We start from the raw sequence: 22,504 nt of genomic DNA, 5'->3' as shown, positions 1-22,504 counted from the left end.
TTTTCCCATAGTTTTGTTATATTACAATTTACTCCGGAAACGCACTCAATTCCTGTTCGGTCCATACAGTCAACAAGTGTGTTTGGCTGTTTGTGTCAGTGAGCTCGGTGGATTGAGTTTGTGTTGGAGCATGGCGTCAATAGAATTTGATGATGGGAATCCTGAAATTACAGAGGATGGTCAGAAAGATGGGTGAGCAATAACTGCACAGTAAATTGTTTATGTGTGTGCAATTAAAAAGTCGCTGTTGGAGTGAAGGTAATGGTGTGAATTGACATTCTGCGTTGATTTTGTCATTGAAAGGTTACAGAACGACAGTGAAGAACTCAATGAACATAGTGCAGTGTATATCTCCAATCCCATGTATATAAACTATAACGATGTACTCGTTAATAAAAGGTTTTGTGGAGGCTGTACCTGCCCCATCTTGTTGACAGTTGCGTAGAGTTTACTGTTAACGTAAACCTTAAACGCAAGAAATTTGCTTGTTTCATCGGCTCAAGACTTTGTTTTATGCATCTACATCTTTACAATGCAAACCGCTGTGAAGTGCGTGGCAGAGATACGTCCCATCTTACCAGTTACGAGGCTTCTTCCCGTTCCATTCACGTTTGGAGCGCGGAAAAATGATTAAATGCCTCTGCGCTTGTTGTAATTAATGTAATCTTGCACACACGATCCCTACAGAAGTGATATGTAGGTGGTTGTAATATATTCCTAGAGTCATCATTTGAAGCCGAATCTTGAAACTTTGTAAGTAGGCTCACGCGGTATAGGTTGTTAGCAAGTGTGTTCTTTCAACATTGCTGTGACACTCTCCCACGGGTCTGATAAATCTGTAAGCATTCATGCTGCCCATTTCTGTACATGTTCATTATCCCCTGTTATAGTCCAATTTAGTAGGTATCTCAACACTCGGTCAATATTGTAGGACGAGTCGGATGAGTGATTGGTACAATTTCCTTTGTGAACTGATTGCATTTCCTTAATATTCTCCCAATAAACCGAAATGTGCTATCAGCTTTTCTCACGACTGAGCTTATGTAATCCTCCCATTTCGTAACTGTACAAAGTGCTACACCCAAGTATTTATGAGTTAACCGATTCCAAAACCGAAAGTTGCAATTCTTGTTCCACCGCCTGCTTTGTTACGTGACGTTATCAGATAGGTCTGTATTTCAAGCGTATGCAGTATGGTGACTGTGACGTCACTCGTTACACTCGCAGAATAAAACTCCAGCAACCAAAAGGAGCAACCTGGGAAGTAGCGGGTTTTGGGTGTGGACAGACAAAATAAACGACAATTAGAATGACACCATTCTAAAATAAATACTAACCCAACAATCAAGCTCAAAATGCAACACAACCACACAACCAAAAAAAGTAACATCATTGGTATCGCAAATCTCGCTTCACATATATGTCAGATGAAGACATCGACACCACTGTTGTTGTTTCTGTTGTCGTCATTGTGTCATCATCTTCAGTTTGAAGACTGATTTGATGCAGCTCTCCGTACTATTGCATCCTGTGCAACCCTCTTCATCTCAAAACTGCACTCTGCATCTTTCTGAATCTGCTTACAGTATTCATCTCTTGGTCTTCCTCTATGACTTTTACTCTCCACACATCCCTCTAATACTAAATTTGTGATCCCTTGATGTCTCAGATTGTATCCTATTGACTGATCCCTTCTTCTACTCAGTTTGTCACAAATTTCTTTTCCCCTCAGTTCTGTTTAATACCTCCTCATTAGTTATGTGATCTACCCATCTAATCTTCAGCATTCTTCTGTAGCACCACATTTTGAAGAGTTCTATTCTCTTCCTGTCTAAACTGTTTATTATTCATGTTTCCCTTCCATACATGGTTATCCACCAGACAAATACCTTCAGAAAAGACTTCCTTTTACTGCCCAAATAGCAAAACTCATGTACTACTTTAAGTGCTTTGTTTCCTGAACTAATTCCCTCAGCATCACCTGACTTAACTTGATTTCATTCCATTATCCTTGTTTTACTTTTGTTGAGGATCATTTTATATCCTCTTTACAAGACACTGTCCTTTCTGCTCAACCGCTCTTTCAAGTCTTTTGCCAACTCTGACAGCATTATAATGCCAGCAGAGTTTTTATTTCTTCTCCCTGAACCTTAATTCCTACTCCAAATTTTTCTTTGCTTTCTGTTATTGCTTGCTCAGTGTACAGATTGAAAGACATAAAAGATAGACTACAAGCCTGTCCCACTACCTTCTCAACCACTGCTTCCCTTTCGCGCCACGTGACTCATAACTGCCATCTGCTTTCTTTACAAGCTATAAATAATCTTTTGCTCCCTGTATTGTACCCCCAATACCTTCAGGAATTTAAGTAGTGTATTCCAGTCCACATTGTAAAAAGCTTTATTTAATTCTACAAATGCTATAAATTTAGGTTTGCATGTCCTTAACTTATCTTCTAAGATAAGTTGTAGGCTCTTTATTAGCTTGCGTGTTCCTATATTTCTCCAGAATCCCAGTTGTTATTCCCCAAGATCAGCTTCTATCAGGTTTCCATTCTTCTTTAAAGAATTCTCATTAGTATTTTGTACGACTTACTGAACTGAGAACTCTGTAATTTCTTTGCAGTCCTTCCTAAAAGTAAAAAGCCCAGTATTACAAATTTCAGTTGACCTATATAGCCTCTACGAAGCCCTCAGTACCACTAACCAAAGCACAAATCCAGAACAAGATACCCCAAATTTCACTTGACCTATTTGGCAGCTAAAACGGAGTCCACAGGACCAAAAACCGACACTCAAATTGACACATCTGTTATCCAAACATTCTCTTACCCTATCTATCTGAAACTAAGTCTACAGTATAACAAACCAAAACTCACTAACCAAATCCACAATACTTACATTTACAAATCAAAACAGTTACCAAACACTAACAAGAAAAACCCAGAAATTCCCGACAACTTGCATCATCATGAATTTTGATGTACACAAACAACTATAAATTCACATGCTATACATATTACAATAACAAAGAATAAAACCTCAGACAGATACTTATGAACCAAAGCCGCTATCCATGACTGACAAAAAATGAAAAATAGTATTGAATCTCTGGCCATAAGAAACTTGTAGCACTAATAATTCCCAACAAACATGAATCCATCAGCCACTATTCACAAAATCAAAGCAATTCACTAGCAAACTGCCACAATCTCTTTCAATAACAACCTGACACACTCAGCCCAACACCTAGCACAAGAGAGCACCACCAAATGCTACAACATGCCATCTACTAATATGACACGATTCAAAAACACCATGACTTCACATCATACCACACCATATTACACAGTTAAGTCACGGGACAAAGCAGATGGATGAAATCACATTTTTCGGTTGATGCTACTCGTTCATACTGTAGTCATAGGATACTACTTTCTTTCATTTTTTGAAATGTGCAGTTTTACATTTTTGAACATTTAAAGCAAGTTGCCAATCTGTGCACCACTTTGAAATCTCACCAAGATCTGACTGAATATTGTGCAGCTTCTTTCAGACTGTACTTCATTGTAGATAACTGAATTATCTGTGAAGTGTCTGAGGTTGTTATTAATATTTTCTGGAAGGGCATTAATATACAACGTGAACAGCAAGGGACTCAACACAGTTCCCTATAGTACACCCGAAGTTACCTCTCGGGGGCTCCCAACTCCGAAAGAAAGGAAAATCATGGAGTACAAGACTCTGGACCGACTGACCTACACTGAGGCTAAGAGAAAATTTGATCGCCTTCATCTAGTACGTATGAAATCGCCTTACGCCGCCCCTACGACAGTTCTAGCCCCGTCAGCTCTGCCAACCCCAGTTACCTCTCAGAGCCAGAAGCACACGTGCCCCCTTGATGGTGGGGGGCACTTCCCTCTCTGTTGCTCCTGCACCACCTACTTCAGGGGTAACTCCCCCCCCCCCCCCCCCCAACAATTGAGGATACCATTCCCCACTTCCGTGCCGGAGAAGTGTAAGTCTTCTTTGGCTCCTCTCGCTAGGGAGTAGTCCGTTGGGTCACTCCATCTGCTAGTGGGAAAGATGACACCCGCCAATGGCTGAAGAGCCCAAAAGCAGGTGGTCGTAGGGCTTTACGCTCATCCTCAGTTCCGGAGACTGAATTAGTGAAGTACTCCCAGCCAGGGAAACCCAAGGAGCAGCGAGAGAAATCCAAAAAGATGATCCCCAAGACCAAGGGAATTGTGGTGGTGCCCACACCAACGTTACCTACAAGCTCCGCGTCTGAGGATGAGGTGGAGATTCTGGAATCTGCTGAGGACCTGGGTTTCACTGGACCCTCAGACACATTGGCTATAGACTGCTCAGGCAATAAGTCAGTGGCAGCAGGTGACCCTGAGACGTAAACTGCCTCATTGAATGTTCCATGCCTCCCAGTCTCACGATGACGTCATCTTCCAGTGGAATTGCGGCAGTTTTTTCCACCCCCTGGCTGAGCTATGCCAACTATTAAGCTTTACTCGTGCTTTCTGCATTGCCCTCCAGGAAACCTGGTTCCCGGCAATGTGGACCCCTGCCCTCCACGCCTATAAGGGATATTACAGGAACTTTAGGAACTATAATCGAGTGTCAGGTGGAGGTTGTGTTTATGTCCTAAACTCAATCTGTTGTGAAACTGTGCCCCTTCAAATCCCTCTTGAAGCTGTGGCTGTCAGAATAAGGACGACGCAGGAAATAACTGTCTCCAGTGTATATCTTCCTCAAGATGGTGCTGTACCCCTGAATGTATTAGCTGCACTGATTGGTCAACTCCCTAAATCTTTACTATTTTTGGGAGATTTTAACACCTATAGCCCCTTGTATGGTGGCAACGTCCTTACTGGCCGAGGCGGAGATGTTGAAACTTGACTGTATCAGTTCAACCTCTGCTTCTTAAATACTGGGGCCACCACACATTTCAGTGTGGCTCATGGTAGTTACTTGGCCATTGATTTGTAAATTTGCAGCCCAGGACTTCTCCCATCTATCCAATGGAGAGGTCATGATGACCTGTGTGGTAGTGACCACTTCCCCATCTTCCTGTCACTGCCCTGGCATCAAGCATTCAGATGCCTATCCAGATGGGCTTTAAACAAGGCGGACTGGGAAACTTTCACCACTGCTGTCACCGTTGAATCTTCCCCCACACGGGAACATCGATGTGATGATCGAGCAGTTGACTACAACTACGTCTTGACCATTGGGTGCCATATGTCACCTTCCCAAATCTGGGCAAGGATCATCGTGTTTTTGGGTACCACACCCCAACAGCTGTTCACGCTGTTAACATAAATGGCATGTTATCTACCAACGCAATCGCGATTGCTGAGCACTATGCTCAAGCCTCTGCACTGGAGAATTAGCCTTTCGCACTCTCAAATGGTGGCTGAAAGGGAGAGTCCTCTCATTCATTACACGTCACAGTGAACCCTATAACGCCTCATTTACAGAGTGAGAGCTCCTCAGTGCCCTTGCACATTGCCCCGATACTGCTCCTGGGCCAGACTGGATCCACAGCCAGATGATTAAACATCACTCATTTTACTACCAGCGACACCACCTCCATCTTCAACCAGATCTGGTGCGATGGCATCTTTCCATCGCTGTGGCAGGAGAGAATCATCATTCTGGTGCTCAAACCCAGTAAAAACTCCACTTGATGTGGATAGTTCTCGGCCCATCAGCCTCACCAACGTTCTTAGTAAGCTGCTGGAACTTATGGTGTGTCGGCAGTTGGGTTGGGTCCTGGAGTTCACGCGACCTACTGACTCCATATCAGGGCGGCTTCCTCCATGGTCACTCTACCACTGATAATCTTGTGTCCCTCGAGTCTGCCATACAGTCTTTCCCAGACGCCAACACCTGGTTGCCGTCTTTTTTGATTTACGAAAAGCGTATGAAACAACCTGGTGACATCATATCCTTGCCACATTATACGAGTGGGTCTCCAAGACCCCCCCTCCTGATTTTTATCCAAAATGTCCTGTCGCTTCGTACTTTCCATGACCAAGTTGGTGCCTTCCACAGCCCCCCATATCCGGGAGAATGGGGTCCTGCAGGGCTCTGAATTGAATGTATCTCTCTTTTTAGTGGCCATTAATGGTCTATCAGCAGTTGTAGGGCTGTCCGTCTCACCTTCTCTGTACGCAGACGACTTCTGCATTTCGTACTGCTCCACAAGTACTGCTGTTGCTGAGCGGCACCTACAGGGAGCCATCCATAACGTGCAGTCATGGGCTCTAGCCCACAGTTTCCATTGTTCGGCTGCAAAGTTGTGTGTTATGCGCTTATGTTGGCGTTGCACCGTTCATCCGGAACCAGAACTTTACCTTAATGACAATCCACTCACTGTAGTGGAGATATATTGATTCTTAGGACTGGTTTTCAACACCCTATTGATTTGGCCTCCTCACCTGCATCAGCCAGCGTAAGCGGAAGTGCCGGCAGCACCTCAATGTCCTCCACTGCCTGAGCAACACAAACTGGAGTGCAGATCACTCTACTCTGCTGCAGCTCTACAGAGCCCTTGTTCAGTCCCACCTGGACTGTGGGTTTATGGCAGCGGCGCATTCAGCATTGTGTTTACTCGACCTAGTGCACCACTGTGTCGTTCAACTAGCAACAGGAGCTTTTAGGAAGAGTCCGGTGACTAGTGTCCTGGTGGAGGTCGGAGTCCCCCTCCTTGGAAGTTAGGCGGGCACAACTGCTGGCCAGTTACGTTGCACACATTTTTAGTTCTCCTGCGCATCCGAATTACTTTCTCCTTTTCCCACCCATGGTGGTTCATCTCTGGCATTGGTGACCCAGGTCAGGGCTTCCAATTGCAGTTCATGTCTCATCCCTTCTTTCTGAACTGGAGTACTTGCCTTTACCACCTATACTTGATGTCCATTCACATGCACCTCCACAGTGTACACCTAGGACAGAGCTCCACCTGGACCTTTCACATGACCCGAAGGACTCAGTTAACCCTGCGGCTCTCCGCAGCCACTTCCTCTCGATTCTTGACATGTACCGAGGCCATGAAGTGGTTTACAAATGGCTCTGAGCACTATGCGACTTAACTTCTGAGGTCATTAGTCGCTTAGAACTTAGAACTAATTAAACCTAACTAACCTAAGGACATCACACACATCCATGCCCGAGGCAGGATTCGAACCTGCGACCGCAGCGGTCGCTCAGTTCCAGACTGCAGCGCCCAGAACCGCACGGCCACTCTGGCCGGCTGAAGTGGTTTACACCGATGGCTGATGGTCACGTCGGCTTCGCGTATGTCCATTGAGGGCATATTGAACAGCATTCCTTGGCCGATGGCTGGTCACTGCTGAGCTGGTGGCTGTATCTCGTGCTCTTGGGCACATCCGTTCATGCCCTGGGGAGTCGTTTCTTTTGTGTACTGACTGCTTAAGCAGCCTACAAGCTATCGACTAGTACTACCCTCATCATCCTTTGGTTGCGACCATCCAGGAGACATCTATGCCCTGGAACAGTCCAATCGTTCAGTGGTGTTTGTCTGGACCCTAGGTCACGTCGGAATCCCGGGCAACGAACTTGCCGACAGGCTGGCCAAACAGGCTACGCGGAAACCGCTTATGGAGACTGGCTTCTCTACAACTGATCTGCGTTCAGTACTACGCCGTAAGATTTTTGCGGCTTTGGGAGAGAGAATGGCGTAACCTCAGTACGCATACCAAACTGCATTCCATTAAGGAGACTACGAATGTGTGGAAGACTTCCACGCGGGCCTCTCGCAGGGTGTCTGTGGTTCTCTGTCGGCACCACATTGGCCACACTTGGGTGACACATGGCTACCTCCTATGCCGTGATGACCCACCTCATTGTCGGTGTGGCGCTCGGCTGACAGTGGCCCATATCTTGGTGAGCTGTCCTCTTTTGGCTGCCTTGAGACAGATGCTTCCATTATCGCACTCGTTGCCATTAATTTTAGCTGACCGTGCCTCATTGACTAATTTAGTTTTATGTTTTATACATGATGGTGGGTTTTATCATTCTATATAAGATTTCGCGTAAGTCTTTTATCCCTTTGTGTTCTCCACTCTAATGCTTTTAGGCTGGATGGTTTCATGTGTTGCAGAGTGGCTAGCTTTCCCTTTTTATTCTCATGGTCAGCCAGGCACGATCATGTGCTCTCTTGTTTTTATCCCCTCCACGTGATTCTTGCTTCCCTTTATGGTTTTCTTTTCTTGTTTTGTCCATAGTAGTGTTGGTTGTCCTTCTGTTGTTCTTCCGGTTCTTCCATTCTCCTGTTGTTGTGCTGTACGTCTCCTTTCTCTTCTTCTTTCCCTTGTGTAATTATTTTACCGGGAACAAGATACCTATGACCTTGTAGTTTGGTCCCTTCCCCCCTCCTTTAAACCTACCAACCATTGCCTTTAAGTGGTTCTGTGTCCAGGTCTACCATCTAATAAAACGACAGATGTGAGAATGCTCGTAACGTATGTTTCAATCATCGAACCACACACCTCTCCTTTGCAGGTTTGGGCTAAGATTGGACATTTCTACAGATACCAGGCACCTGCAGGTGTACCTGATATCACCTTAAAAAGGTACTGTCTCCTCTGACCCAGATCAGATGCTGTCGCTGAAATTTTTGCTGTGCATTGTACTCGAGCCTCAGCATCTGGGAATTATTGAATTTTTTTTCGTGTTCTAAAACAGTGGAAGGAGCGAAAGAAATTATCTTTTACTGCATGCCACATAGAGCCATATAATTCTCCACTCAGTGATTGGGAATTCGTCTGGGTTGTAGCCCACTGCCCTGATACAGCTCCAGGGCTGGACTGCATCCACAACCAAATGATCAGCACCTACTGGTGGATCATCATCATCATAATATCCTTGCCATCTTTAACTGCATCTGGAATGAGGGAAAGTTCCCGCTGCAATGGCAAGAAAGCATCATTGTCCCAGTGCTGAAACCAGTTAAGCACTCTTTAGTGATGGATAGTTATCACCCAATTAGTCTTGCCATTGTTCTCTGTAAGTTGCTTGACTTCATGGTGAGCTGACGGCTGTGTTGGCTCCTTGAGTCTCAGGGTCTTCTGGCTCCATCCCAGGAAAGTTTTCGCCAAGGCCATTCCACTACTGTTAATCTGGTTTACCCGTAGTCTGCCACCCAAACAGCTTTGGCCCAATGTCAACACCTTATAGCTGTCTTCTTCAACCCGCAAAAGGATTATGACACCACATCCTTGCTACATTACACTAGTGGGTCTCTCGGGCCCGCTCCAGATATTTATCCAGAATTTCCTGTCACACCATATGTTCCGGGTTCAAGTTATGCTTCTCACAGTCTCCCCCCCCCCCCCCCCCCTACACCTATATACAAGAGAATGATGTCCCATAGGGCTCTGTACTGAAAGTCCCTCTCTTTCTAGTAGCCATCAGTGGTCCATCAGCAGCTGTGGCGTCCTCAGTATCACCCTCCTTGTATGCTGACAACTTTTGTCTTCACTATTGCTCTTCTAGTATGGGTATTGTTGAATGTCTACTGCAAAGTGCTATACAAATGGTGCAGTAATGGGCCGTCACCCATGGCTTCTGGTTTTCAGCCTTCAAGGTTCGCGTCATGCACTTCTGTAAATATCATACCGTTCACCCATAACCCGAACTTTACCACAACAACCAACTACTCAATGTGGTAGAGACTTACTGCATTTTTGGACTGGTCTTTAATGTTCGTTTGACGTGGATTCCACATCCTCGCCAGCTTATGTGAAAGTGCTGGCTGCACCATAGTACACTTCACTGCCTGAGTAACACCAGCTGGGGTGCAGATGACCCTACCCTTCTGTAGCTTTACAAAGCCATGATAAAGGCCTGCGTTGATTATGGGAGTTGGGTGTGTGGTTTGGCATCACCCTCAGCATTGCAGATACTGGATCCGATACACCACTTGTGACAGGAGCCTTTCAAAGTAGTCCTGGGAACAGTTTACTCAGGCTGGGATCCCTCCATTGTGGATCAGGCACCAAAAATGGCATGTCAGTTGTGCTACGCATGTTTGCAGGTCCCCTAAGCACCCAAACTACCATCTCCTCTTTCCAAACATGGAAATTAGTCTGCTGCAACAGTGGCCCAGATCAGGGATTGCGATTGCAATCTGCATCCGGCCCATCCTCTCTAACTACAGCTGTTTCCTCTCCTGCCTCTCCTCTGAATCCTCCTACATATACCGAGCGAGGTGGCGCAGTGGTTAAACACTGGACTCGCATTCGGGAGGACGACGGTTCAATCCCGCGTCCGGCCATCCTGATTTAGGTTTTCCATGATTTCCCTAAATCGCTCCAGGCAAATGCCGGGATGGTTCCTTTCAAAGGGCATGGCCGACTTCCTTCCCTAATCCGATGAGACCGATGACCTCTCTGTCTGGTCTCCTTCCCCAAAACAACCCCCCAACTCCTCCTACATAAACCTCCATGGTACATTCCTCAGCCACAGCTTCATCTTGACCTATCACAAGGTTCGGAAGATTTGTTCTCTCCCAAAGTCCTTCTCTATCCATTTTTCTCCATCCTTGATGCATCCCTAGGTTCAGAAGTAGTCTTATGGCTTGATTGTTGCTGATCACGTAGGCTTTGCTTATACTCGTGGCAAACACATTGAACTGCACTCCTTGCTGGGTGGCTGTAGTGTTTTATCTACAGAGTTGGTCGCCATCCCTCGTGTTCTTGAGCATACCCGTCCCTGCTTCGTTGAGACCTTTCTAATTTGTATTGAGTCCTTGAGCGGTTTGCAAGCTCGTGACCAGTGTTACTCTCGCCACCCCTATGTCTTGGCTATCTAGGGTTCCCCATAGGTCCTTGAATGGTGGTGGATGCTCAGTGACCTTCGTCTAGATCCCAGGACATGTTGGGATCCTGGGGAATAAACTTGCCGATAGATTAGCCAGGTTGGCTGTCAATAAGCCAACTCTTGAATTACGTATTCTGTAAATAGACCTCCGATTGGTGCTACGCCATCAAGTTTTAGGGATCTGGAATATGGAATGGCCACTCTGACTTCACCAAACTAACTACAGGTGATAAAGGAGACTAAAAATCCTTGGAGGTCCTCTGTGCAGGCCTCTCACAAGAACTGTACTGTCCTTTGCCAGTTCTGCATTGGCCGTACTTCGCTGACTCATGGTCATCTCCTTTTGTCACGAGGACCCACCCCACTGTACTGGTTCCCATGTGATGGCGATCCACATTTTGCTGGGCTATCCAAACTAGCCACCCTGCAGCAGACTCTTAATCTCTCTGACTCACTCCCCCTGATATTTGGAGACAATGCCTAAGCGGCTGACTTAGTTTTATGTTTTATTTGTGAAGGCGGCTTTTACCACTCTCTTCAAGAGGAAGGGGGGGGGGGACTTAAAAATATCAGCCCATTGAGGGGTTGGCAGAATGCTCTGTTGCTTCCTATGCCCAGACAGGGCTGCAGCTGTCTGGGCTTGGTGGTCCACCCAGGCCCTCATCCCTCCTGCTCTTTTACTCTGCCCAGCTGTTTGCACGATCTGTTTGACTTGTTCATCTTATGTGTGCCTGTGCTTCTCTTGCCCTGTCCATGTTTCCCCTTGGCAGTCCGAGTGGAATACCTGTGGTAGGTGGCAGGGGATGGGGGATGTATGTCTCCTCATTGCATTCTGTTTTCAGGGGCTTCCGGCTGCTTCCTAAAGAGGGCATGTCACCTGCCTTTCTTTTTATATCCCCACTTTCTTCCTTGTTGTCCCTTATCTAGCCTTCGTTAACCTTTGATAGACCTTGGGGCTTTCTTTCCCTGGTTTTTGTGTGGTAGGCCATCTATCATGTAAAGTCATGTAATGTACACCTGTGTGTTCGAGGACAAAGTGGCTGATGAACTATTAGTTTGGTCCCTATAATCAACCAACCAACACCCAAAGTTACACATACATTTGTCAGTGAGTCTCCATACAAGATAATTTGCTGAGTCTTCCCTACCAAACAATCTTCAATCCAGTCACAAATTTCACTTGATATACACATTTATACTTTTGAGAATAAGTGTAGGTGTGTTACTGAGTAAAACGCTTGGCTTTCAGTATGTCATGTAAGATAAATGCGAGTTGAGTTTCACATGACTGATGTTTTTGAAATACGTTCTGGGTTGATATGGAGGAGGTCATTCTGTTTGAGGTCCTCATTATGTTTGATCTCAGTATATGTTCTAAGATTGATCTCTGTTTGTGTTCTAAGATCTACACAAATGGATGTCAAGAATAGTGGTGAGTCATATCTGCTACCCTTCTTCTAGATGAGTGTGACCTGTGCTTTTTCCAGCTGTTGAGCAGCATTTTTTTGTTTGAGGGATCTGTGATAGATTATAGTTAGTAGAGGGGCACACTCAGCCACAAATTGGGTATAGAGTCCGTCAGTAATTCCATCTAGCTAGGGGCTTTGTTCAGTTTCAATGATTATAGCTATTTCTCAATGCCACTGACACTGACATCTGTTTCTTGTCTTTTCAGTGATACGAGAATTAAATTGGTGAAACACTCCAGGGTTTTCCTTTGGAATGGAACTTTTGAAAACAGAGTTAAGCATTTCTGCTTTTGCTTTGCTGCTCTCAGTTTCTGTTTCCTGTGTGAGTGGTTGGACACTAACTTCAATACCACTAACAACCTTTACATATGACCGGAATTTCTGTGGGTTTCGTGAAAGATCTTTTGATAATATTCTGCTGTAGTAGTCATTGAAGGTTTCACACATTGCTGTCTTGACAGCGAGGCATGTTTCATTCAATGTATCTTTACCTGTAGCCCTAGGCTTTGTTGTGTACCTATTATGGGATGTAGAGCAATGTTCAGTACGAGTCGTTGGTTTTGATCAGACACACAGGAAACATGCAACAAATGCTGCAAACACTATTGATATTTTTTTCCCTTCTTTTTTTTCCCCTTTCAAATTCGTTTTCTTCACCAATGAATAACAAAACTGGGAAAGTATACCAAATATGACATGCAGCCATTAACATTACGTCACTGGCCAAGGTCAACGACTCATCTCAAACATTCCTGTTGGCCCCATGTTATGCAGTAATCTCTGTTTCGCCGGCCGCGGTGGTCTCGCGGTTCTAGGCGTGCAGTCCGGAACCGTGCGACTGCTACGGTCGCAGGTTCGAATCCTGCCTCGGGCATGGATGTGTGTGATGTCCTTAGGTTAGTTAGGTTTAAGTAGTTCTAAGTCCTAGGGGACTTATGACCACAGCAGTTGAGTCCCATAGTGCTCAGAGCCATTTTTGAATCTCTGTTTCCTTAGAAGTTTCTTTACAGCATGACCCTTGACAGTCCCTTCTGTCATGAACTATTATAATTGGTACTTAGCTGTCCATTACATGACAACATCAGAGACAGCATTTAGGAATAAGGAAAAAAAATCAAGAAGTTAATTAAGAAAAAGCCTCATAATGATGAGTTGTGTGTGTATTCTGCCTGAAAATACTGGAGGATTTGAAACCACCTTGATACTCATACATGTTCTGCCTACACAGATAGGTATTTTATATTAACACTGATTTCAGATTCTACATTCCTAAGTATTACTTTGCCTGATTATTGATAAAGATTAATATCTGCACTATGTATAGGCTAAAAATGGATACAAATAAACAGAGCAGTGGTAGTTTCAGAAAATTCACCCAGAAAAAGTAATTTTTAAGTAAAGAATAGCAAGGAGGGAGGGACCCAAAATCACCAACTGGTCAGCCAAATTTTGTTTTTCATGGATTTCAAAATTGCTTGAGTAGTGGGATAGTCACATTGACTATGTGAAGTCCAATGTCTTTCACCGAAAGTGCTTCACTGCCTACTTACCCTCCTAGTTGTAATATTTGGTTGAGGTTGTGTGTTTCTGGAAATTTTGTATTTGTGTGTTAGGAATATTTTCTCTCCCCAACCAGACAGTCCAATTTAGACTAAAGTCTGGACCAGGCCCAGTGGCAGTCACAGATCTCTCTCTCCACTGCTAGGAGATTGGTGAGTAAGTGATTACCTTCTTGTTACATAGATACATGTATATCATATCAGACTTTCCTTCCATAAATATAGAGAAGCTGGTGTATATACCTCCTTATTCAGGTAAATGGAGGATGGACCTCCTCAGTGCTTTCCTATGTCCATTTAAGTGACTTCTTTTTGTCTTGTACAAGACTAATAGAAGCTGTCATATTGACTAGAGTTAAGCTAGGTCAAAAGTTTTTGCATTGTGTCTAGGGTGGGCTGTGTGCTATGGTTTTCTTTCTTCAGTGAGACAATGAATGCAAGAATAAACGGAATAACAGTCTAAGCTATTCAATGTTTGGCAACTGCTAGATTACAGAATCCACTACCATAAATCATCTTGTCCACCACTGTAAAGTTTGTTCTAATTCTATACTTTAAGCATAGGCAACATGTTCACCAAGAGGGAGGTGTCACTTGTGTTTCATCTCAGGCAGCTAACTCATGAATGTATATGAATTAGCTGAAACGAATTTTTGATGTGCATTGAGATCAGTACAAGGAAAGATGATGGTCATGATGAGTCAGCTCTACTGCTCCATATTAAATGAATGTGAGCACAGAAGGGAAGTCAAATAGACGCCATATATACCAATGATTAGGCCACATTACTATTGTTTCAGTAATTCTGACATAAAAAAGATGTGTACTTCAGGTATGAAAACTCCAGAAAAATGAGTATTAGGGAAGTAGGAGAAAGTTTAGCATAAGATTGAAAGAAATGTATTGACCAACTCAGTACAAACTGTACAAGCTACTGACCACATTCAGGAGATTATTATAGTGAAAAACAAATACATATCAACACATGCATTCCATTTGTAGTACATACTTTCTCAAAAAGCAAACTGAAGTTTTTGATGTACCTAAGCAATCAATCATCTAAAAATTACACTGGAAAAGAGTGAAATTTATTTTAGTGGTGGAGGAGAATGACACTAAGAGTATGTTATGATTAACTATGTTTCATAGACAATTTGCACATTTTCTGCTACATGAATCAGTCAGTTCACAGGCTATGTAAGTACTGTAGATCTCTGGAAAAAGAAACTGTGGCTCTAAAAGAAGAGAGCAAATCAAATTAATATTCCAATATCGAATGTCAGCATCATCCCATAACTTAATGATTTACGTGTGCACATAGAAAGAAATCAGAGCACTGATTCATATTAATTTCTCGAATTAGATGGTTGTAACAGAGTGTGTAGAAGCATAGCCCGATGCCTCGGTTAGGCTGGGTGATGACGAAGGCCTCTGTCTGATCTCATGACTGCATCTAGCTGCCCTACCCTCCCTCCACCTTGTCCGTGCAAGCTCCCCAGCAGCACTTTACTGTCCTGTACCCCTATGCAGCTTCCCCTCCCTCTCCCTGCCCCAGCCTTCTCCTTACCACCACCCTGTTGCCTCTTCCATCAATTTGCCACTGCTGCTGCTGCTGCTGCTCGTATTGTGGGTTCAGCTGCCAGAGACTGTGGTCATGGGTGGGTGAGTTGCATTTGCGCAGGCACGAACGTGTGTGTGTGTGTGTGTACTTGACAAAGGCCTTGTTGGCCAAAACCTTATTTTGTGAGTCTTTTTATTGTGCCTATCTGCAACTCACCATCTTAAATAATATTATGCCTCCAAAGTACTATCATACGTGTTTTTTATATCAGATAAGTCTCCCACAAGGTGGCTTTTTTGTAAAGGAAGCTAACTACCTTAATAAACTACAGAATCCATACAGTATGATAGTTAATGATTCATTTGAAGCCATGCTTCTAGGGAATGTACTATATTCTTTTGGTTGCAGGAAGAATATTAAGATGGTTTCCTGTGGAGTGTTGGAATTATAGCAGTCAGTATTAGTAATTTCTTCACCCAAGGACCATTTTGCAGTGGTATAAGATTTGTCAGATTAAGGTTAGGAAAGCATCAGATACGCAGACATATGATGGTACACACATTTAATGAAGACAGGACAAGTCAGGTACTAACAAACATACTAACTCATTGAAGTACACCTAATTCACCATTCTGTATTTTATAGACTTGGAACTGGTTAACTTAATAACATAAAAAGTAATTATACTCAGTTTATTTTGTCCCTCTGTGCCTTTAAAAAAAGAGTAAGATTTCTTTTTGTTAGCAAACTGAGGTGTTTCGCATGCTACTCCGAGATGAAGATTTTGCCCCAGAAGATGAAATTGTGATAAGCTACATCAAACTGGTCAAAATATTGATTTAAAACACGCACACACACACACACACACACACACACACACACACACAACAATCCAAATCTTAGTTGTCCCAGGCGAGGTATCATAAGCCAATGAAAGAGCTGATTCCAATTGCCACATCTGTTTTGTTCGCACCTGTTTTGTTTACTATTAAATTTGGTGTCTTCCTTCTCGCAGCTTCATAACACAGTGAGCTGATGTATTCATCCTCTCCCAGAAATTGTCTATTGATATCAGTACTTTGTCTGAGGAAGTGGAATGGTTTATAGGTACAGGAATTTATTACATGACATGCTTTTGCTCCTTTGAACATCTGCTTGGATTTATCTCCAGCTATCTGAAGTGCTGTTATATCCCTTACAGATGAACTACTATTGAATCTTTGCAGTGCTGCCTTCCTGTTCCTCCACACACATGCCAGTTACTGTTCCATGTCTCTCTCTCTCTCTCTCTCTCTCTCTCTCTCTCTCTCTCTCTCTCTAACTCTGTATCAGTCTCTTTCTCTTTCTTAGATCCTGCCCTAGTTGCACACTATGGAAACTTCTCCAAGTTGCTGAGAAAAGTTATTAAAAAATCAAGGAACATACACATTGTGTGAGAAATCAATACTCCGACAACAAGCTTAATACTGAAGTCTGAAACTTTCTGGCAGATTAAAACTGTGTGTTGGACTGAGACTCGAACTCGCAACCTTTGACTTTCGTGGGCAAGTGCTCTACCATCTGAGCTACCCATCCTCACAGCTTTACTACAGGTATTTTTCCAGAGAGATTGAAATATGCCAGTGTCAAAACTTGCTGTAAGAAAGGTGAAAGGAGAGGTTTTAAAACTACTGGTCTGTTTGACTACTGGCACTATTTTCCAAAATTTCTGGGTTCGTCATCTATTCCAAAACAACATCCCACCTAAGCAACATTTATATTCTCAGTAAATCATAGTTTGGATTTCAGAAGAGTTGTTCGACTGAGAATGCCATTTATACATTCTCTCACCAAATTTTGCAAGCACTGAATAATAAAATAGCACCCATTGGTATTTTTTGTACCTACACTATGTAATCAAAAGTATCTGGACACCCCAAAAACGTGCGTTTTTCATATTAGGTGCATTGTGCTGCCACCTACTGCCAGGTACTCCATATTGGCAACATCAGTAGTCATTAGACATCACGAGAGAGCAGAATGGGGCAGTCCGGGAACTCACAGACTTCGAACGTGATCAGGCAATTGGGTGTCACTTGTGTCATACATCTGTATGTGGGATTTCCACACTCCTAAACATCCCTAGGTCCACAGTTCCGATGTAATAGTGAAGCGGAAATGTGAAGGGACACGTAAAGCGCAAAAGTGTACAGGCCGACCTTGTATGTTGACTGAAAGAGACTGCCGACAGTTGAAGAGGGTCATAATGTGTAATAGGTAGACATCTATCCAGACCATCACAGGAATTCCAAACTGCATCAGGATGCACTGCAATTACTACGACAGTTAGGCGGGAGGTGAGAAAACTTTGATTTCATGGTCAAGCGGCTGCTCATAAGCCACACATCATGCCGGTAAATGCCAAACGAGGCCTCGTTTGGTGTAAGAAGCATAACCATTCGATGATTGAACAGTGGAAAAACATTGTGAGGATTGACAAATCATGGTACACAATGTGATGAGCTGATGATAGGGTGTGGGTATGGCGAATGCCTGGTGAACATCATGTGCCAGCATTTGTAGTGTCAACAGTAACATTTGGAGGATGTGGTGTTGTGGTGTGGTCACGTGTTTCATGGATGGGGCTTTCACCCCTCGTTGTTTTGCGTGGCACTATCACAGCACAAGCCTGCATTGATGTTAAAGCACCTTCTTGCTTCCCATTGTTGAAGAGCAATTCGGGGATGGTGATTGCATCTTTCAACATGATCGAGCACCTGTTCATAATGCACGGCCTGTGATGGAGTGGCTACACGACAATAACATCCCTGTAATGGACTGGCCTGCACAGAGTCCTGACCTAAATCCTATAGAACACCTTTGGGATGTTTTGGAATGCCAACTTCGTGCCAAGCCTCATCAACTGACATCGATACCTCTCCCCAGTGCAGCACTCCATGGCGAATGGGCTGCCATTCCGCAATAAACCTTCCAGCACTTGATTGAAAGTGTGCCTCTGAGAGTGGAAGCTGTCATCAAGGCTAAGGGTGGGCCAGCGCCATATTGAATTTCAGCATTACCGATGGAGGGGTGCCACGAACCTGTAAGTCATTTTCAGCCAGGTGTCCGGATACTTTTAATAACATAGTGTATATAACTCGTTTGACTATGTGAATCACAATATTCTCCTGGATAAACTGAGAATGTATGGAATTGATATTGTAACAAAGCAAAGGATAGTGTAATACCTGACTAAAAGAATGGAAAAAGTTATACCTAATAATTCAGTCATTTAAGCAGGGGAGATTTTTCACCTGGGGAGAAATCACTTAAGGGGTTCCACAAGGCCCTGTCTTAGGTCCACTATGTTTCTCATATACAGAGTGATTCACGAAGATATGCAAATATTTTAAAATGTTATTCTACAAGTAAAACTAAAGAAAAAAGTTCATATAAATGTAGGTCTGCGATTGTTTAATTATGGCTAGTAAAAGATTTTGCCTGGATTTGTAGCAACTTCGCTAATATGAAGCCATCGGTAAACTGTACGGGGTTAAAGGAAAACACGATTTCCATTTATTTTGTTGTTGGTGATCTGGTGAATCTAATAAAACATGTCCCAGATGTGTATCTGCAGTAGTTTTCTAGAACATCCAGAGAAGCAAAGACAAAATTAAGAACAACTCTGTGAAACTGAAATGTGCAACAAAATATGTTCATAGACGTGCAGCTAAATGCATTGAACTTGGTGCGGACATTTTTGAACATTTATTGTGATTGTATTGTAAAATTGTATGTACACTGTACAACTTCCTTAACACAGAGCTTTGTTTTTTCTGATTTAACGTGAATTCACATGTACTATGGTATTAATAAAAGCAGATTATCTGATACATTCATACAGTTTCAGTTGATGTTATTACCATCATTTTTCCAAAATTAAAATCTCTACAACTTCCGTTGAAAACATCGTGCAATTGTCTGGACTTTAAAAAACAAATTGGGTCAAGTAGTTAATAAATTAAAAATTTTATGAAATTACTTCTTTGCTTCTCTGGATGTTCTGGAAAACTACTGCAGATGCACGTCTGGGACATCTTTTGTTAGATTCGCCAGATCAATAACAACAAAATAAATAGAAATTATTATTTACTTTAAGGGGCTCCGGAACGCCCTATACTTGCAATGTTAAAATAACACTTATAAATTACATCTTTCCTCACAAAGTATTTGAGGTAGGAAGTTGAACTTTTTACGGGTTATTTATTGGAATATGGGCTACAACTTAACACAGGGATTTTACAAAATTTTAGTTCAGTTATTAAAGATGATTTTTTTTTCAATTGTAATGAAAATTCACAACATTTTTTTGCAATTTTTTATTTATATATTCAAAAATATACAGTTTTTTGGAAAAAGGTTGTGTTAAATTATGAAGAAGGTACTGTGTAACATTTACTGAAAGTTTGAAACAAATATGTTTGAAAGATCCTTAGAAAACATGTAATTAGTATGAGAAAATTAAAGTTTTGGGAATCGAGCGACAACGATTGGATTAACTTTTTAATGCATTCCAGGTGCATAGGATGGATTATCTTCATCCTCTGCAAACTCCTCCTCCAGCTTCCTCTTGTTCCTCCTCCTGTTTACTCTTGCTTGTATTTCTAGACTCTTTACAGCCCTGTCTGCTGCCCGAAGGTGTTCCTTGTCTAAAGCAAGCATCGCTCGTACCATGTTAGAACCTATCTTCATTCCCATATTTCTAAATACCTTGCACCTTACAATGTTGCCATCATTGAAAGTCGCAACAGCATCATACACACCAAAGTGAAGTGTTTCTATTCCAACAAATACAGTCTTGGGGATTCTTGACCATATAACACTATTTACACTTTCATTGGGGTTTTGAGTTTTTCCGTGAATACACTTTTTCAACAGTTCAGGTGCTGCTAAGTCTCTGAAAATAGGTTTTATCACCTCCATTATTGCATGAGGCAGACTATGCTTATGAGTGTACACTTCACCAGTTAGCAATCCTTTGTTATATTTACACCAACTGTCTTCTTCTTTGGGACACAAGCTATGTTGGGGATTTTCATCGTCTTTATTGTTTACAGTAATAACACATACCTTTGGCTTTCCAACATTTCTCCTTTTCTTAAAAGCCTTCAGAGGATTTCTAATAACTTTACTTTTACTCATTATTATACTTCAACAAAACGGAGACTCAAGAAACAGAATTAATTACGAATATTTTCGAGATAACGACAGAGTAAATAAACATGAAACAATCGACAATCACACCAGCGATATATATTGAACCATCACAGGTTAGCCACAACACATACTTTATCTCACATCACTAAAATGTACCTGATGAACACGGACGTTAATAATAACACCATTTGACAGCAGTTTAACAGCGCCACAGTGGGTCACACCCATGTAGAACATATTTCAAAAAAAATTTAAAAATAGTTGTAGTCTTCGGAATTGAATAAATTATATATCTATTAAAAGGTAATAGTCTGCAGATTCAGAAAACGCAAAAAAGTAAAAATTGAACTTTTCATGATTTTGAGCCTTTCCGGAGCCCCTTAACCTCATACAGTTTCTCGATGGCTTCACATTAGCAAAGTTGCTAAATTTCAGGCAAAATTTTTCATTAGCTGTAACTAAACATTTGCGGACCTATGTTTATATGAACTTTTTTCTTTAGTTTCACTTGCAGAATAATATATTAAAATATTTGCATATCTTTGTGAATCACCCTGTATGTAAACGATCTTCCATCTAACATACAAGCAGAATTTGTTCTTTTTGTGGATGACCTTAGTATTGTTATCAATCCTAGCAAGACAAGAAATGATTAATAATGCCCTTAAAAGTATTATTGAGCCATTTTCTGTGGATGGTATCAAAAAGACAACTTATTCATTTCTGCATATTTAGAGGTACTACATCAATGATAAGCATAACACGTGATGAGGAAATAGTAGCTAAGGCAGAAGTGTCAAAAATTTTAGGTGTTCACATCGATGAGAATTTGAACAGGAAAAAACACATTTTCAAACTCCTAAAACAACCTGGTTCAGCCACATTTGCACTTCAAATCATTGCAAATCTTGAGGATAGACAAATCAGTAACTTGACTTAATTTACATATTTTCATTTAATAATGTCATATGGAATAATGTTCTGGTGTAACTCAGCTTTAAGAAGGAAAGTGAGCATTGATCGAAAACATGCTGTAAGAATATCATGTGGTCCTCACCCACAATCATCAGGTAGACATTTTTTTAAGAAGTAAGTATTCCAAAATTGTTGATTGCTTACCCAGTGATGTAAAATGACTGACAGATACCAAAGTTTAATTTGAAAAGAAACTGACAAGAGTTTCTCCTGACAACTCCTTCTATAATGTAGAAAAATTTCTAATTTTGTAATGTGTAGGAATTAACTAAAAAGAGAAAATTACGTATTTTAATGTGTAATGTGAATGTAAAATGACTCATCCCAGATCATTAAGATTAATTGTGCAAATGATCCACAGAACATGGGACTAACCCAGTCACTCACTCACTCACTGCTAAGTGGATTGAGATATGGAGGTAGTCACTGGAATGAAAATTACTTACCACTTCCCATGGGCAGGTGAACATATTGCAAGGTTTGTGCCAGAGATGGATCCCAATTTGTCCCGGAATTGTGCAGTATTATCCATATTTAGGAGATACAAGAAGTTGAATAGAAGCTGGTGCTCTAAAATTTGGCTCTAGGGGGAGATGTTAGAGGAAACCCAAAGCACATTGTGTGCATTAATTTCTTTGAGAACACTGTTAATGTATTCATGAGGAGCTATTGTTACAGCTGGAACATAAACCGATACAGCTATAACGTGTTGTCAAATATTTAACATGATAGATGAGAAGTCATAAAAGTCATTCACAAACGTAGCAACTCCAGTCTCCGACCTTTCATTACTGAAATCAGCCTTCCTATAAAGCTTATATACCTTAACAAAAGGGAGTCATAGGACTTGAATTCTCTCTCTTCTATATAAACCTTCTAACTATTCAT

The 22,504-nt window shown here is 42.2% G+C and overlaps 1 protein-coding gene across 2 annotated transcripts in view; it reads left to right on the top strand.

Moving 5' to 3' along the window:
- Positions 1 to 45: 45 nt before the first annotated feature.
- LOC126262436 (N-alpha-acetyltransferase 35, NatC auxiliary subunit) overlaps positions 46 to 22,504 on the top strand; it is a 135,169-nt gene continuing 112,710 nt past the window's right edge. Inside the window, exon 1 of one of the 2 annotated variants that reach the window (XM_049959082.1) lies at positions 46 to 192. In XM_049959082.1, coding sequence (XP_049815039.1) covers positions 131 to 192 — 62 coding nt within the window. In that variant the 5' untranslated portion in view covers positions 46 to 130. The remainder of the gene's footprint in view (positions 193 to 22,504) is intronic. The other variant, XM_049959083.1, reaches the window with a different exon arrangement.

Source organism: Schistocerca nitens, chromosome 6 (genome assembly GCF_023898315.1).
Source record: "Schistocerca nitens isolate TAMUIC-IGC-003100 chromosome 6, iqSchNite1.1, whole genome shotgun sequence".
NCBI lineage: Eukaryota > Metazoa > Arthropoda > Insecta > Orthoptera > Acrididae > Schistocerca > Schistocerca nitens.
This window is presented reverse-complemented; position numbering and strand designations above follow the sequence as displayed.